Source organism: Oryctolagus cuniculus, chromosome 19 (assembly GCF_964237555.1).
Source record: "Oryctolagus cuniculus chromosome 19, mOryCun1.1, whole genome shotgun sequence".
Classification (NCBI taxonomy): Eukaryota; Metazoa; Chordata; class Mammalia; order Lagomorpha; family Leporidae; genus Oryctolagus; species Oryctolagus cuniculus.
This window is the reverse complement of record NC_091450.1, coordinates 44,501,686-44,517,818: the sequence shown is the minus strand read 5'-3', so window position 1 is coordinate 44,517,818 and position 16,133 is coordinate 44,501,686. Positions and strand designations below refer to the sequence as shown.

The window sequence follows — 16,133 nt, the reverse complement described above, 5'->3', positions numbered from 1 at the left end:
GCCTATGTACTACGTCTTGTGTCCTGTAGCCTCTGTCCTGCATCCTGTGTCCTGTGTCCTGTGGCCTCTGTCCTATAGCCTGTGTCCTGTGTCATCTTTCCTCTGTCCTGCAACCTGTGTCATGTAGTCTGCATCCTCTGTGTTGTAGTCTGCGGCCTATGTATGCATTCAGTATCCTGTGTCCTGTGTCCTGTAGCCTCTGTCCTGCATCCTGTGTCCTGTGTCCTATGTCTTGAATCCTGTGTTCTATATCCTGTGGCCTGTAGCGTGTAACCTACGTCCCGTAGCCTGTGTACTACCCTGTGTTTTTGGTTCTGTATTCTGTGTCCTATATCCTGTGTCCTGTGTCGTCTGGGCTATGTCCTGTGTCCTGTAGCCTGTGGCCCTTGTGCTGTAGCCTGTGTCCTGTGGCCTATATCCTGTGTCTTAAGTCCTATTAACTGTGTCTTAGGTCTTGTTTCTGGAACCTGTAGCCTGTGTATTGTGTCCGGTAGTCTGTGACATAAGTCACAGGACAGAGGCCACAGGCTACAGGACACAGGCTACAGGACACAGGACACAGGCTACAGGACACAGGACATAGCCCAGACGACACAGGACACAGGATATAGGACACAGAATATGGAACCCAGGACACAGCCTAGAGGACACAGGCTACAGGACACAGGTTGCAGGACACAGGACAAAGCCAACAAGCTACTGGACACAGGACAGAGGCTACAGGAGACAGAGCACAGGCTACACAATCTAGGACACAGGCCACAGGCCACAGGACAGTGGCTACAGGACACAGGCTACAGGACACTCTATCCTATACCCAGTGTCCGCTGTCTTGTTCGCTCTTTCCACCAGCCTGTGTCGTGTAGCCTGTGTCAGTGTCCTGTAGCTTGTGGCCTGTATCCTTTGTTCTGTAGTTATGTCCTGTGTCCCACAGCCTCTGTCCTGGAGCCTCTGTCCTGTGTCCTGTGTTGTGTAGCCTGTGTCCTGTGTCTTGTACCCTTTGGCCTATGTACACAACCTGAATCTTGTGGCCTCTGTCCTCTAGCTGGTGTCCTATGTCCCGTAGCCTGTGTCCTGAGCCTGTGGCCTGTAGTTTTTGTCCTAGTGTGGTGTCCTCTTTGCTGTACTCTGTGTCCTGTGTCCTGAAGCCCGTTTCTTGTAGCCTGTGGACAATGTCCCGTAGTCTGTGTCCTGTGTCCTGTAGCCTGTTCTCTGAGCTCTGGGGCCTAGGTCCTGTAGCCTGTATCCTGTGACATTTGTCCTATGTCCTGTAGCCTGTGTCCTGTAATCTATGGCCACTGTCCTGTGGTCTATATCCTGTAGCCTGTGGCCTTTACCCTGCAGCCTTTGTCCAGTTTCCTGTGGCCTCTGTCCTATAGCTGGTGTCCTGTGTCTTGTTCCCTCTTTCCTTCAGCCTGTGTCGTGTAGCTTGTGTCCTGTGTCGAGTGTGCTGTGTCCTGTAGCCTGTGTCTTTTAGCCTGTAGTCTATATCCTTCAACCAGTGTCCTGTAATCTGTGCCCTCTGTCCTATATTGTGTATCCTGTGTCCTGTAGCCTGGCTCCTGTAGCCTGTGGACTATGCCATGCAGCCTTTTCCTGTGTCCTGTGTCCTATATTGTTTAGCCTTTGTCCTGTCTCCTGTAGCCTGTAACCTGTATCCTGTAGCCTTGGACTATATCCTGTAGCCTGTAACCTGTGTCCCGTAGCCTGTGTCCTGTGTTCCGTATTTTGTGTCCTATGTCCTGTGTTCTGTGTTGTCTGGGCTATGTCCTGTGTCCTGTAGCCTGTGGTCTCTGTGCTGTAGCCTGTGTCCTGTGGCCTATGTCCTGTGTCTTGAGTCCTGTAGCCTGTGTCTTATGTCCTGTGTTCTGGGTCCTGTATCCTATGTATTGTGTCCAGTAGTCTGTGATAAGTCACAGGACACAGGCTACAGGACACAGGTCACAGGCTACAGGACAGAGGATACTGGACACAGGCTACAGGACAGAGGCCACAGTCTACACGACAGAGGACACAGGCTACAGGACACAGGACATAGCCCAGACGACACAGGATATAGGACACAGGATATGGAACCCAGGACACAGCCTAGAGGACACAGCCCACGGGACACAGATTGCAGGACACAGGACATAGGCGACAAGCTACAGGACACAGGACAGAGGCTACAGGACACAGGACACAGGCTCCTCAATCTAGGCCACAGGCCACAGGACACTCTATCCTACAGCCAGTGTCCGGTGTCTTGTTCCCTCTTTCGTTCAGCCTGTGTTGTGTAGCATGTGTCAGTGTCCTGTAGCTTACGGCCTGTATCCTTTGTTCTGTAGCTCTGTCCTGTGTCCCATAGCCTCTGTCCTGGAGATTCTGTCCTGTGACCTGTGTCCTATGTTTATAGCCTGTGTCCTGAGTCCTGTAGCCTGTCCCTGTGTCCTGTAGCCTGCCTGTGTCCTTGTCTGTAGCCTGTAACCTGTGTCCCATAGCCTGTGTCCTGTGTTTGGTATTCTGTGTCCTATATCCTGTGTCCCATATCATCTGGGCTATGTCCTGTGTCCTGTAGCCTGTGGCCTCTGTGCTGCAGCCTGTGTCCTGTGGTCTATGTCCTGTGTCTTGAGTCCTGTAGCCTATGTCTTCTGTCCTGTGTTCGGGGTCCTGTAGCCAGTGTATTGTGTCTGATAGTCTATTTCCTTTGTCCTTTTTACTATAGCCTATGTCCTGTATCCTGTGTGATGTCGCTGTGTCCTGTGCTTTAGCCTCTGTCCTGTGTATGTGTCCTGTGTCCTATGTCTTGTATCCTGTGTTCTATATCCTGTGATCTATAGGCTATAACCTTGTTCCGTAGCCTGTGTTCTAGCCTGTGTCCTGAGTGGTTCCCTCACACTGTGTGGTCTAGCCTGTGTCCTGTGTCGTGTAGTCTGTGGCCTCTGTGCTGTGTCATTTATCTTTGTCTTGTAGTCTGTGGCCTATGTCCTTTTGTCTATATCCTGTATCCTGTATCCTGTGTTCTATGTTGTGTAGCCTGTGTCCTATGTCTTGTAGCCTCAGGCCTATGTATCCAACCTGTGTTCTGTGGCCTCTGTCGTCTAGCTGGTGTCCTGTGTCCTGAGCCAGTGTCCTGTGTCCTGAGCCTGTGGCCAGTAGTCTTTGTCCTAGTGCTGACTTCCTCTCTGCTGTACTGTATACTGAAGCCGGTGTCTTGTACCTGTGGACAATGTCCTGTAGTATGTGTCCTGTGTCCTATGTCCTGTGTCCTGTGGCCTGTGGCCTATGTCCTGTGTCTTGTGTCCCATAGCCTGTATCTTATATCCTGTGTTCTGTGTCCTGTAGCCTGTGTCCTGTGTCCCATAGCCTGTGTCTAATGTCCTGTGCTCTGTGTCCTGTAGCCTGTGTCCTGTGTCCCATAGCCTGTGTCTTATGTCCTGTGTTCTGTGTCCTGTGGCCTTGTCCTGTGTCTTGTGTCTCATAGCCTGTATCTTATGTCCTGTGTCCTGTGTCCCATAGCCTGTGTCCTGTGTCCCATAGCCTGTGTCTTATGTTCTGTGTTCTATGTCCTGTGGCCTTGTCCTGTGTCTTGTGTCCCATAGCCTGTATCTTATGTCCTGTGTCCTGTGTCCCATAGCCTGTGTCCTGTGTCCCATAGTCTGTGTCTTGTAGCCTCTCTTCTGTGCCCAGTAGCCTGTGTCCTATGTCCTGTAGCCTGTGTTCTGTAGCCTGTGTCCTTTCTCCTGGATCCTGTGTTCTGTAGCGTGCAACCTATGTCACATAGCCTGTGTTCTAGCCTGTGTCATGGGTTCTGTATTCTGTGTCCTCTATCCTGTGTCCTGTGTCCACTGCCCTATGCCCTGAATCCTGTAGACTGTGGCCTTTGCTTTGGGCCTCTGTCTTGTGTCCTGTAACCTGTGTTCTGTAGCCTACATCCAATATCCTGCACCACAGCATACAGCACAGTGGACACAGGACAAAGGCCACAGCTACAGGACATAGGCCACGGACTACAGGACACAGGCTACACAAGACAAGACAGAGGCCACAGGCCACAGGAGCTAGGATCCAGAGCACAGGGCACAGGCTACAGGCTACAGGACACAGAATACAGGACATTGTCACAGGCTACAAGAAACCGGCTTCAGTACACAGGACACTGGCTACTACAAAGAGACACCAGCTCTAGGACAAAGACTACAGGCCACAGGCTATAGGACACACGACACAGGCTCAGGACACAGGACACAGACTACAGGACACTTGGCACAGGCTCAGGACACAGGTCACAGGCTCAATACACAGGACACAGGCTAGGGGGCATAGGACATCAGCTAGAGGACAGAGACCACAGGACATGGGTGGCATACATAGGCCACAGACTACAAGACACTGGACACAGGCTACACAACATAGGACACGGGACACAGGCCCGAGGCTACAGGATGCAGAATATGGAACACATGACACAGCTACAGGACACAGAACACAGGATATAAGAGATAGGACACAGAGCTTAGGACATAGCCTATAGGACAAAGGACAACGGAAACAGATTATCAGACATAAGACACAGACTACAGGACACAAGACACAGGACATAGGCCACAGGAAACAAGTAACAGGACACAAGACACAGGCTACAGGACACAGGCTAAAGGACAGAGGGAACAAGACACAGGACACCAGCTATAGGACAGAGGCAACACTACACTGGACACAGGACATAGGCCACAGGACACATGCAAAAAGAAACAGGCCAGAGGACACAGGACACAGGCTACAGGACAAAGGACACAGGCTATAGGATACATGCTATAGGACACAGGCAATGGGACACTGGCTACAGGACAAGGACACAGGCCACATGAAAAGGCTAATGGACACAGGACACAGGATAGAGGACACAGGCTACAGCACACAGGCTACACTCTATAGGACAAACTATAGGTCACAGGCTATAAGAAAAAAGACAGATGCCACAGGACACACACACCAGCCACAAAACAGGACACAGGACACAGGCTGCAGAACATAGGACACAGGATACAGGACGCAGGGCAGAGGCCACAGGACACACGCCTACAACACAACACACAGGCTACAAGATACAGGCTATACAACATAGAACACAGGCGAAAGGACTCAGGCTACAGGACACAGCACACTTCAGGACACAGGTCACAGGCCACAGGACATAGGCTCCAGAGCACAGGCAGGGCCCTGGCCACGCTCCAGTGACATGCCCCTCTCTCCTCCTTGCCCTCCAGGGCCATGATCCCCTCAGGCAGGGCCCTGGCAACCCTCTAGGGCTGGGCTCCTTCTCCTCTCCATGCCCTACAGAGCCAGGCCCTGCTCCCTTCAGTTGTGGCACTAGACACCCAGCAGGGCTGCCCCACTTTCCTTGTCCTCCAGGGCCTGGGCCCCACTCCCCTAGTTGCCCACCAGGGCCTGGGCCCAGCTCCCATTGCTGTCCTTCAGGGCCAGGCCCTGCTCCCCTCACCACATTCCAGAGCTGGGCCCCAATCCCCTCCTCAGCCTGCAGGGTCGGGCCCTTCTCCCCTCAGGCCCGGCCCTGGCCTCCCTCCAGGGCCAAACTCTGCTCCCCTCCTCACCTCCAGGGCCAGTGTTCCCCTCCTCATGCTCCAGGGCTGGCACTGTCGCTCCCCGTCTTCATGGAGGAACGACACAGGACCCTGCGCTGTTCTTTTGTCTGCTCGGCCCTCCCCGGGTTTGCTGCTGGTTCTTCCCGGGTTGGCTACCGACCCTTCCACCTCCGTGGAAGGGCGGTTCCCCCTGCCACATTCCCCACTTCCGCGGGGAGCGGCACACCGCCGGCCTGCTCTCTCGGGGGCTGCACAGGTGTTCCTTCAGATAGATGTTCCCCTTAGATGTTCCTGGTGCATGTTGTCTCTCTCCTCCTTTATAGTCCTCTTCCACCAATCCCAACTCTGCTACCCACATGCCAAGTACGCTGCTCTCCTCCAATCAGGAGCAAGATCAGCTCCTGTAGCTCAATCAAGTTGGTGAGAGGCAGCTGGGTAGAAGCTGTTTGCTCCTCTCCCAGCGCCATATTGTGGGAGAGCAGATGTATAGAATAACTCTTAATTCCAGTAACAGTATAGTCCAAGTTGCTCCCCACAGGCACCAATCTCCTCCTCGCACTCTTGGTCTGGCTCTGCTCCCCTCCTCCCCATCCACAGCCAGGCCCTTCTCCCCACAGGCCCATCCCTGTCCTCCCTCCAGAGCCAGACCCCGCTTCCCTCCACACCTTCAGGGCCAGCCCCTGCTCCGCTCCTGGCCTTCCAGCGCCTGGGTCCCGTACCTCTCCTTGCCCTGCAGAACCTGGCACCCACTCCAACCTTCACACTCCAGAGCCTGGGCCCCACTTCAGGGCTTCCCTACAGGGACAGGCCACACTACCCTCAACACCCTCCATGGCCGGGCCCTGCTTGCCTCCTCGCCCTCCAAGGCCTGGGCCCACTCTGCTCGCCACCTTCCAGGGCTGGACCCTGCTCCCCACCTTGAAAACAGAGCCTGGGCCCAGCTCCACTCACTGCCCTCCAAGGCTGGACCCTGTTCCCCTCCTCACCCTCCAGGGCCAGACCCTACTCTCCTCCTCGCCCTCCAGGGCTGGGCACCACTCTCCTCTTCCCCCTACAGGGCTGGGCCCCTCTCAGCACGCTGCTCTCTTGGGCCAGGCCCCACTAACCTCAACACCATCAGGGCCAAACCCTGCTCCCCTCCTTGTCCTCCACGACCTGGCCCAGCTGCCCTCCTCACCCTCCAGGGCCTTACCCTGCTCACCTCTTACCTTAAGCGGCTGGGCCCGGCTCCCATTGCTGCCAATAAGTCACTGGTGTCACTCGGTGGTCCCTAGCAGCCACTGCCTCCATCTTTGTGCGCCCCTGCTGTCACTGCAGCATTGGGCAGCCCTCACGGTTCCCCAGCACCTGCCACTTCATGGCCTGCCTTGGCTGCCTCCTTCTGCTTCCTCAGGCACACCGAGTGAGGCCACATCTTTATGCCCCAGTGCAGCCACCAGGAGCCACCCGTCATGGGGCCCCCAGCACGGTCCCCAGCAGCCTCCCTATGATTGCCCGAGGATTCTTCCTACTTCTTCTTGGGCTCCCCTGTGGTTATCTGGGCCCTCTTGTAACTCCCAGGCCCCACCACACGGCCCCCAGGCCCCACCAGCTCCTTCCCTGGGCACTCCCACTGCCACTGAATCACTAGGTCACCACGTGGACCCCAGAAGATGCCTCCTCCTTCCTCACCCCCCCACAGCAGCTGATTTTAGGACCCCCCCCATTCTCCCAGGAGTCGCTGAGTCTTTGAGGTTCGCGCTGCCCCTAGCAGTCATTGCCTCTGTCCTCTGGCACTCCTGCTGTCCCTGCATCATGTCTGAACTTGGAAATGAGGCTCTACAAAGGGGGTCTCAACTAACTCTCTTGTGGCCAAAGTTTGACGGTGGGCAAGTGCAGAACTGTTGAATGTGCAGAGGGGGAACGTGGCTGTGGCCTGAGGATAGAAATTTTCCCTGGGAGTCACCTTCAGGAGCATGGCTCTGGGCAGGAATGACTTCCAACATGTTCTTTGGCAAAGAAAAACCTGGGCAGGAAAACGGAAAGCATGGGCACGAGTTAAGGTGCCAGGTGACTTCTTCCCAGACATGTGGGTCCTGAGTTCTTTGGGGCACACAAGAAGGCAGCTCAATGGGAGAGGCCACCTCGGTCTGCAATGCAGGCTCCTCAGTTCAGATCTAGGAGCTCTAAGTTGTCGCAGGAGTGTCTCATCCAGGGACCTGGGAACTTGGGCTTGGAGAAGGAAATCAGGGTGAGAAGACTTCCCAGGGCAGAGAGCCGCCTGAGCAGAGAGTGCAGGCAATAATCAAAGACAGAAGAAAGTGGGAGGAGGACAAAGAGTGTCATCCAACGTGGGCCCTGTATCTTACAACCAGCATCCCACACCAATCGCTTTGAACTGGCTCGGAGACCTGGGGAATCTAAAAGATAAATGACCATGTAGAAGATCAGGGGTTCTCCAAACACCAGAGGAGCAGTCTGCCTTACTCACCTTTCCCATGGAGCTGAGTCCCTCCACGTCACGGCACCAACGATGCTGCAGGAGTTCAAGTCCATTCTTTCTCTCACATAATCCCAACACGGATCATGAGGGTGAGGGAGAAAAAGCAAAATAGGTTTTCGTGAGAAAATCATACTCTTGCAAGCCAGAAGGGGGACTAAGGGAAGGGCCCAATAAGGGCTGGGTACAGGAAGTTTAACTAGGGAGTGATATTCATGGATCAATTCTAAACAAAATCCAACTCCATGTTCCTCTATCTTAGGAAAAGGTCATGACCCCTAACCATGAAAACATGTTTCCTGATGGCCATCTGAAAAATGTAACACTATATCTTCCCTCTCTGCCTGCAGTTTCTCTTACTGCCTCCTCACCTGCCCTCCTCCCAGACAGGAGTCCATGACTACCCTTCATTGCTTCTTCCTCAGGGAAGGGCCCCTCCTCGGGGGCATTTCCCAAGAGGCTACTGAGAGGGCACTTTCCTCTCTGCACTCAAGGGCTTTCCTCTGGGGCTGGCAGGACACAACACATCCAGCCGAAGCATTGGATGATCCTCCTGCCAATCCCCAGGCGCCCCTTGCCCTTTCTGGCCTGCCTGTCTGTGGTCCCTGCCTCCTGCTCCTCCTCCTGCTGCTGCATTCCTGGGATGCTCTGCTCCTCTGAGGCACCCGGGGAGCAGCTCCTGACTTCTCCATCAGCCCCACTGCTGTTGGTGCTCAGTGTGGTGGAGAGAGAGGTCAGAGCATCCTGGCTGAGGACTGCACAGGCAGCGGGGCTCCTTGTCCACACGGCCCGTTGGGGACTGTCTGTCCTGCAGGACTCACTGCTGCTCACACTGGGAGTCCCATGGCGGCAAGGAGTCTGCCCCGACTGGTCTCCTGCAAGCACCAGTGGTTGGGATTCAAGAGCGGGACACTCACGTGCTCTGCCGTTGCAGCCTGAGTGTCCCTGGAGGCACTGGAGAGCGGGACAGCTCTGAGCACCGGGGATGGCCTGAGGCTTGGGCTTCCCTTTGCTGTGATCCTGCTGAAGTCCTGGGCACAAGGCACTGGCTGGGAGCCTGGGTGGCAGGGAGCCTGCTTGATGGCCCAGCTTCAATCCCAGGTCCTCAAGGGAGCTTAGGGCTTCAGGACCCTGAGGAGGTGCTGCAGGCTCCACTTGGCTCTGCCCATGTATTTCTGGGATGCTGAAGCCCTGCTGTTGGGAGATCCCCCAGCATGGCACAGGGGGCAAGGGGTCATCCCATTCATGAAGCCACAGTGGAGGGCAGAGGCCCCATGGGAATTCCCAGACTTCCTGCTCCTGGGGAAGAAACAGAAACTCGTCACTGGTTCCAGGTGCTCCATGTCCTGCATGGAGCCAGGGGTGGCCCATGATGTCTGCCACTGTGGGCCTGGCCTCAGGGTCCCGGGTCAGTAAGCTGTCCACCAGGTTACACAGCTCTGGGTTTCCATAGTGGGGGATTCTGTAGTATCCAGACAGGATGGCTGCCCGCAGCTCCACACAATCCTCTCCAACAAAAGGCAGTGAGCCTGCCACCATGGCGTACAGGATCACGCCCACACTCCAGGCGTCAGCCTTGTACCCGCAGAACTCCTCACCTAAGAATTCCTCGGGCGCACAGTAGGCAAAGGTCCCGCACAGACTCTTCAGGCGCTCTCCACCAGCCAGTTTGCAGCTGAGACCAAAATCGCTCAACTTAATGTTTAGGTGGGCGTCGAGAAGCAGGTTTTCTAACTTTAAATCCCTGTGCACCACGTGCTGCGAATGGCAGTAATGCACAGCGGATAGAATTTGTTTCAATAGCTGACGAATCTCTCCATCCAGCAGGTACCCTCGTTCTACCATGTAACATCTAAGGTCCCCCCTGACTGCGTATTCCATGAAAATGTAGCCCCTCTCTGTGGTGTGCCTGACCTGCAGTAGTTGAATGATGTGAGGGTGATGCAGCCCCTTCATTATTTCTGCTTCTGTGCACAACTGCTGGAAGCTGCAGGAGTGCTGGCCACCATTCTCCACAACCTTCACAGCCACCTGGGTCCTGCTTTCCCAATGATAGGCCAGGACCACCAGCCCAAAACCGCCCTGGCCGAGGACCCTGAGGACCTGGTACCCATCCAGGACCTCCTCCTCACTGCTGAAGGCGGTGAGGCCTTCCATGGTGGGATCCCCACCCCACCCCCCACCCTGCACTCTGACACTGGGAACTCTTACTAGTCACCTAAAGTAATAACAAAAACTGGGAAACAAATAGAAATCAAACAAGCAAAGTGGAAACCAAAATTAACAACTCAATATGTTAATATTTCTAATAGATAATGCTAACTCTATGAACTATGGTATACTAATCACTAACACTGTATGAAAATTAAGAATTAAAAGTTATAAAACACACAGAATACTAAAAATGGTGATGTAAAGTGACACCAACTATGGTAACTATGGTAACAATGCTAATCAATAAGTCTTATAACAGTCTTATCTAAATCAAAGGATCAAAAAATGAGAAAACAGTCAGAAAACGAGGAAACACAAGGAGGACAAAATCAACACAGCATCAAGTACATTTAGCCTGTGAAAGAAAAAGCAAAAAATAAATAAATATTTACAGAAAATACAGAAGCACACAATGTAAAAATGGGAGGGGGAGAGTAATTGAAAAAATAGCAAAAAAACAAAATAGAAGAAAAACTAAAAGAACCACTACGGTAAGGAGAACTAATAGACGAGACAAAACAACACCACAAATGACAGGACAAGGGAAAACCAGTGATGTCGTCCAATCCTTCAGGCAGTCTCCACAGAGCTTCCTGGGCCAACTGACCAGAACCGAGCCCAAGCAGGGAACTGCTAAGGCAGTTGGAATGACATCACAATGGCCCCCTTGAGGGCAGAGGAGGCTCTAGACCAATCACAGCTGGGGACACACCAGGCTGGTTTTCTCAAGAAACTTTCTACTTGGTTAAAGAGAAAGGACCCCAAAAGCTTTTGGCTTAAGTTGGTGGTGGAGATCGGTATTTAGGATTTGATAAATTAGCACAGTCCTCTTCAGGCTTTTTCTATTGTTTCAATACACGTATAGACGCACTGATCCTCCCAGTCTCTATTTCCACCCCCATTCCCACCCCCCTTTTCATTTCCTCTTGGTTCCTGTCCATTAAAGACGTCCAGTAAGAGGAGTCAACTGCTCATCTTGGCCCAGGCAGGCTCAGCTCATTGTCCCAAAAGATTTCCAAGCTCTGCCATGGCTTGAACAGATGGTGGCTCCCTCACTCATGTCTACGTTCATCACACACATATGTACTTGTATGTTCAAAAACAAAAATAGAGGCATAAAGGTGTCCCTTTAGAGGAATTGAGCATTTGCAAACTGAGTTCTGGTGGTGCTGCCCACCATCAGCCTGCTGCTCTGTGTCTTCTGAAGGTGAAACACTCAGAGCACACATGGAGAGAATAGAAACAATGTTGCTGGAGACACTGCACAAACAAGCCAGGCTTCCCTTCCCAGAGAACAGCAGGTTACAGCCTCAGCCTCACTCAGCCCCTGTCTTCCTCCTGAGGGAGGATTCCTGGGGAAGGTAAGGGACCTATTGTCACTCCTCCAGGCTCCTGAGTTCTTGCAATGCAGACTGTGAAATGTGTTTATGAGATGTTCAAAGTGAAAGTGGTGTTGTTCTCACTCTTGCTCTCTCCATCCCCTTCTTTTTTTTTTTTTTTTTTTTTTTTTTTTTTTTTTTGACAGGCAGAGTGGACAGTGAGAGAGAGAGACAGAGAGAAAGGTCTTCCTTTTGCCGTTGGTTCACCCTCCAATGGCCGCCGCGGCCGGCGCGTTGCGGCCGGCGCACCGCGCTGATCCGATGGCAGGAGCCAGGAGCCAGGTGCTTTTCCTGGTCTCCCATGGGGTGCAGGGCCCAAGCACCTGGGCCATCCTCCACTGCACTCCCTGGCCACAGCAGAGGGCTGGCCTGGAAGAGGGGCAACCGGGACAGAATCCGGCGCCCCGACCGGGACTAGAACCCGGTGTGCCGGCGCCGCTAGGCGGAGGATTAGCCTAGTGAGCCGTGGCGCCGGCCTCCATCCCCTTCTCTCCCCTTCCCTCCATTTCTCCCCGTGGAAAGTATGTCTTTCAAATAGATTAATTACATTTTTAAGCTTTTGTTAATATTTAATTATTTATTTATTTTTAAATATTTTATTTATTTGAGAGGTAGCATTACAGACAGTGAGAGGGAAAGACAGACAGAGAGGCCTTCCATCCACTGGTTCACCCCCCAGATGGCTGCAATGGCCAGCCCCACGCTGATCAGGAGCCAGGAGCTCCCTCCCGGTCCCCCACATGGGTGCTTCCACTGACCTCCCGGGCCACAGCAGAGAGCCAGATCGCGAGTGGAGCAGCCAGAACTCGAACTGGCATCCACATGGGATGCCAGCACCACAGGCGGAGGCCCAGCCCAGTATGCCTGCTCCAAGATTTTATTTATTTAAACTTGAGAGGTAGCGTTAGAGACACACACAGAGAGATCTTCCATCCACTGCTTCACTCCCCAGACGGAGACAGCGGCCAGAACTGGGTGGATCCAGAGCCAGGAGCCAGGCGCTTCCTCACTGCTTTCCCGGGCCGGATGGGGGAGGATAGATATTTCTATCATGCCCATTTTACAGAGATGGAAACAGAGGCCAGAGAAGACAGAGAGCTTTCTTGTCACACAGTCAGAAACCCAGTGTCTTAGCCACTAGGCCAAGTGCCTGCCCCTCGCCATTTTATTTTTTTTTTAAAAAAGACTTATTTATTTGAGAGGCAGAGTTACAGACAGAGAGAGGGAGAGACAAAGAGCGAGGTCTTCTATCCACTAGTTTACTCCCCAAGTGGCCACAACAGCCAGAGCTGAAGTGCTCTGAAGCCAGGAGCCAGGAGCTTCTTCTGGGTCTTCCACACAGGTGCAGGGGCCCAAGGACTTGGGCCATCTTCTACTGCTTTCCCAGGCCACATCCAGGAGCTGGATCAGAAGTGGAGCAGCCGGGACTCGAACTGGTGCCCATTTAGGATGCCAACACCGCAGGCCAGAGCTTTAACCTGCTATGCCACAGCACCGGCCCTTTAAATCATTTTTTTAAGATTTATTTTTATTTATCTGAAAGATAGAGTTACACAGAGAGGTAGACACACACACACACACACGCACACACACACACACGGGGAGGAGAGTGGAGAGAAGAGAGAGAGGTCTTCCATTCATTGGTTCACTCTGCAAATGGTGGCAATGGCCAGAGCTGATTGATCTGAAGCCAGGAGCCAGGAGCTTCTCCCGGGTCTCCCATGTGGGTGCAGGGACTCAAGCACTTGGGCCATCTTTTGCTGTTTTCCGAGGCTCATTAGCAGGGAGCTGGATAGGCAGTGGAGCAGCCAGGACTGGAACTGCTGCCCCTATGGGAGGGCAGCACGGCGGGCTCCACCTCCTGTCACCTGTCAATGCCATGACACCAGGAGCCTAGCTCCAGCGTATGAACCTTGGGGGAGAAACCACAATCACCCTGGGCAGCCCGGGGTGCCCGCCCTTGCTCACACCCCACCCTGCCCCCCAGGAGATGAGGACAGGCACACAAGACCACCTTCGAAGGAGAAATCGCCTTTTACTTGGATTCTGATTTGAGAACAGTGTACACTGGATAAATCAGACAGTATCTCACACATGTGGGAAAAAATCTGGGGTCTGTCTTCCTCCTCAGCTCCCACCCTGTGTTCCCCTCACCAAAATGTAGGAAAAGCCCAGCTTGGAAAATAGGGCAGATCTTTGTCCCCGAAGCAGCACAGAGCTGGGGCCATCAAGGAGAATGTCTTGTAGTCGACACAGAGCAGTGAAACTGCCCAGCCGGCTGCCATAGTGCACATCCATTTCTTTATACAATTTGATTCATTGTAGCCCCTGGATGGTGTCTAGGGAAGGATGGGATCCAGCAAGGTAGGCAGCAAAGGAGCCCTTGGCTCAAAAGTGCTCAACATGGGACCAGCCTGGGGGGTCCCCAACGTGCTGCAGAGCTGCCACTGTGACAGGTCACCGTCCCCAGACACACAGCCCCACCCCGAGACCACAGGGCCCCCTGAAGCCAGCTACAGGCTGCACCAAGCAAGCTGTCCCTACAGGTGCCCGAGCCACGCGTCTGGGCTCTGATGCAAGTCGGAGGCAGGCCAGCGCCAGGTTGGGCAGAGAAGGACAAAGGGCTACACTCCTTCTGGAACCTTCTCACCCAGCTCAGGCAAGGCCAGGAGGGCCCAGGATGCTGGAGGTCATTGCTTGGCCCCCAGGGAGTGACACTAAAGAGACAGGAAAAGTAGCCCCCGCCCCTCTGTCCCACACTCAGGGCAAGAGGGCTGAGCGGTGACTAGACGGTGGACTGCCTCAAGCACGCATCTCTCCGGGACGTCTGCCGCCCGGTGCTCTGGCCCCCATGGAAGGCCTCCTCCGCTTGGCAACCAGGTTCCTCACATAGCTCTGCACCCACTGCTGCTTGGGGTCGCCGCAGACTCGGTAGCCCTTCTTGGTGGTGAAGCTGGAGGGGGGGGAAGAAGGACAGGGGATTCACTTGATGGGGAGGTGGATGCAGGAGCACAGAGAGGCTCCGCTGCGGGCCCAGAGTCCCCAGCAAGCTACCAGCGTGGTGTTGGTGTCTCTGGATGGAGAGGGGAGGGGAGTAAAATCTGCCACAGAACACAAACCCCCCCACACCCCCGACCAGAGGCAAGGCAGGTGCAACCAGTTCACACGCCGAGCACGGCCACCAAGAATGCCAGAGCCAGGGTTGGGGGAGACGGGGAAGGCCCCTTTGAAGCCAGCTCTGGGCTGGAGGTGGTGCCAGGCTGTGGAGCTGAGTCGGGGACCGGCTGGGGAAGATCGGTCCCACACTGCTCACAAAGCAAGTTCACACCCACTGCCTTGTGTGAGGCAGCCCCAGAGGTATCTGGAGCCCAGAGACCCGGCTGCTGGAGCAAGTCCCTTACCTGGGCCTTGGGTGCTGTCTCTACATGACGGGAACCACCTTCCCTACTCCGCAGTATTGTTGAGAGCATTAGCTAAGCAGTATGGGGTGCCCCGGGAAGGGCCTCCTATGTTTTCTGTGCTTGGTAAATGGCTCCCTCCTAGATTCACCAGTGAGAAAGCTGAGGCCTAGAGAGGTCACTTGACTTCCCCGGGGATGCACAGAGCTGGGTCCTGCCAACCCTTAGCCTCCAGGGACCCCGGCGGCCCACCCTGACCTGACCACGGGGAGTTACTCACATCACACCTGCCCTGGGGCAGACACTCCCGCTGGACAGCTGGTAGCTCACCACTTGGCTCTCAGGGATCTTCTTAGGAATAAAGTTCATGCAGCAGGAGGAGGGGATGACCACGGTGCCTAAGAGACGGTGAGAGAAAAGCCCCGTCTCCAGACGCCCCAGCCCACCCTGCTGTCCCCGTCACGTCTCCAGGCCAGGCTGGAGGTCTCACCTGCAGGGGTGAAGTGGTGGGCACTGAGGGCCAGCAGCAGGAGGCTGGCTGCGATGGTTGCAGGGCCTGCCATGTCCGGGGGAGGGTGCAGAAGCTCAGGGATCCACGCCTGGGTGCAGGAGGAGAGGGCGTGGGGGTCAGAGCCCGGCTGTTTGCAGGACACCCCCTGTCCCACCTTTTATAGGAGCGCTGGCCGGACCATCCTACTGATGGAGCCCCACCCTTCTCAGGCTTCCTTGAAAATCCTGAAGCCTCTGTGGTCAGGAAGGAGGAAGTCGTGGCCCAGCTGAGTCAGGGATCATTTGGGGCTCGATAACAAAGAGCTGGGCTGAGGAGGGCTGGGCACTGCCCTGCCTAGGCCAGGGCCAAGGCCTTTATGCTCCCTTTGGTTGCTAGTGCTTTTGGTATCATCTTTAGGAATCCATTGTATTTTTTGTTTGATTTTTTGAGAGAGAGACAGAGAGAGGGAGAGGGAGAGGGAGAGGGGGAGACAAAGACAGAGAGAGCTTCCATCTGCTGATTCACTCCCTACTCCCCAAATGGCCACAACTGCCAGGCTGGAGTTGAGCTGGTCAGGAGCCAGGAGCT

General features: G+C 54.4%; 2 protein-coding genes across 3 annotated transcripts; both read right to left on the bottom strand.

Annotated features, from left to right (window-relative positions):
- Window positions 1–319: 319 nt before the first annotated feature.
- Window positions 320–10,924, bottom strand: LOC127485875 (uncharacterized). 2 transcript variants are annotated; one of them, XR_011384370.1, is made up of 2 exons: window positions 1,694–10,924; window positions 320–1,652 (listed from the first exon to the last, which is right to left on the bottom strand). XR_011384370.1 is itself a non-coding variant. In XM_070063779.1 (1 exon), the coding sequence occupies exon 1, from the start codon at window positions 10,219–10,221 to the stop codon at window positions 8,554–8,556; it is 1,668 nt and encodes a 555-aa protein (XP_069919880.1). In that variant the 5' UTR covers window positions 10,222–10,924; the 3' UTR covers window positions 1,623–8,553. The 2 variants fall into 2 exon arrangements, 1 of the variants encoding a protein (XP_069919880.1); XM_070063779.1 differs by having other exon boundaries at window positions 1,623–10,924.
- A 2,748-nt stretch (window positions 10,925–13,672) lies between these two features.
- Window positions 13,673–15,788, bottom strand: CCL24 (C-C motif chemokine ligand 24). Its single transcript, XM_002711909.5, has 3 exons — window positions 15,546–15,788; window positions 15,336–15,453; window positions 13,673–14,610 (listed from the first exon to the last, which is right to left on the bottom strand). Exons 1-3 carry the CDS (start codon window positions 15,616–15,618, stop codon window positions 14,460–14,462), a joined length of 342 nt encoding a protein of 113 aa, XP_002711955.2. The 5' UTR covers window positions 15,619–15,788; the 3' UTR covers window positions 13,673–14,459.
- Between the last annotated feature and the right edge of the window lie 345 nt (window positions 15,789–16,133).

Excerpts from the sequence above, each read along its gene's own strand:
- LOC127485875 (XM_070063779.1), bottom strand. The coding sequence starts at position 10,221 with ATGGAAGGCCTCACCGCCTTCAGCAGTGAGGAGGAGGTCCTGGATGGG.
- CCL24 (XM_002711909.5), bottom strand. The coding sequence starts at position 15,618 with ATGGCAGGCCCTGCAACCATCGCAGCCAGCCTCCTGCTGCTGGCCCTC. Across the intron at positions 15,454-15,545 it reads CCACCACTTCACCCCTGCAG|GCACCGTGGTCATCCCCTCC; the intron begins GTGAGACCTCCA and ends ACCGTCTCTTAG. Across the intron at positions 14,611-15,335 it reads TGCCCCAGGGCAGGTGTGAT|CTTCACCACCAAGAAGGGCT; the intron begins GTGAGTAACTCC and ends CCCCCCCTCCAG.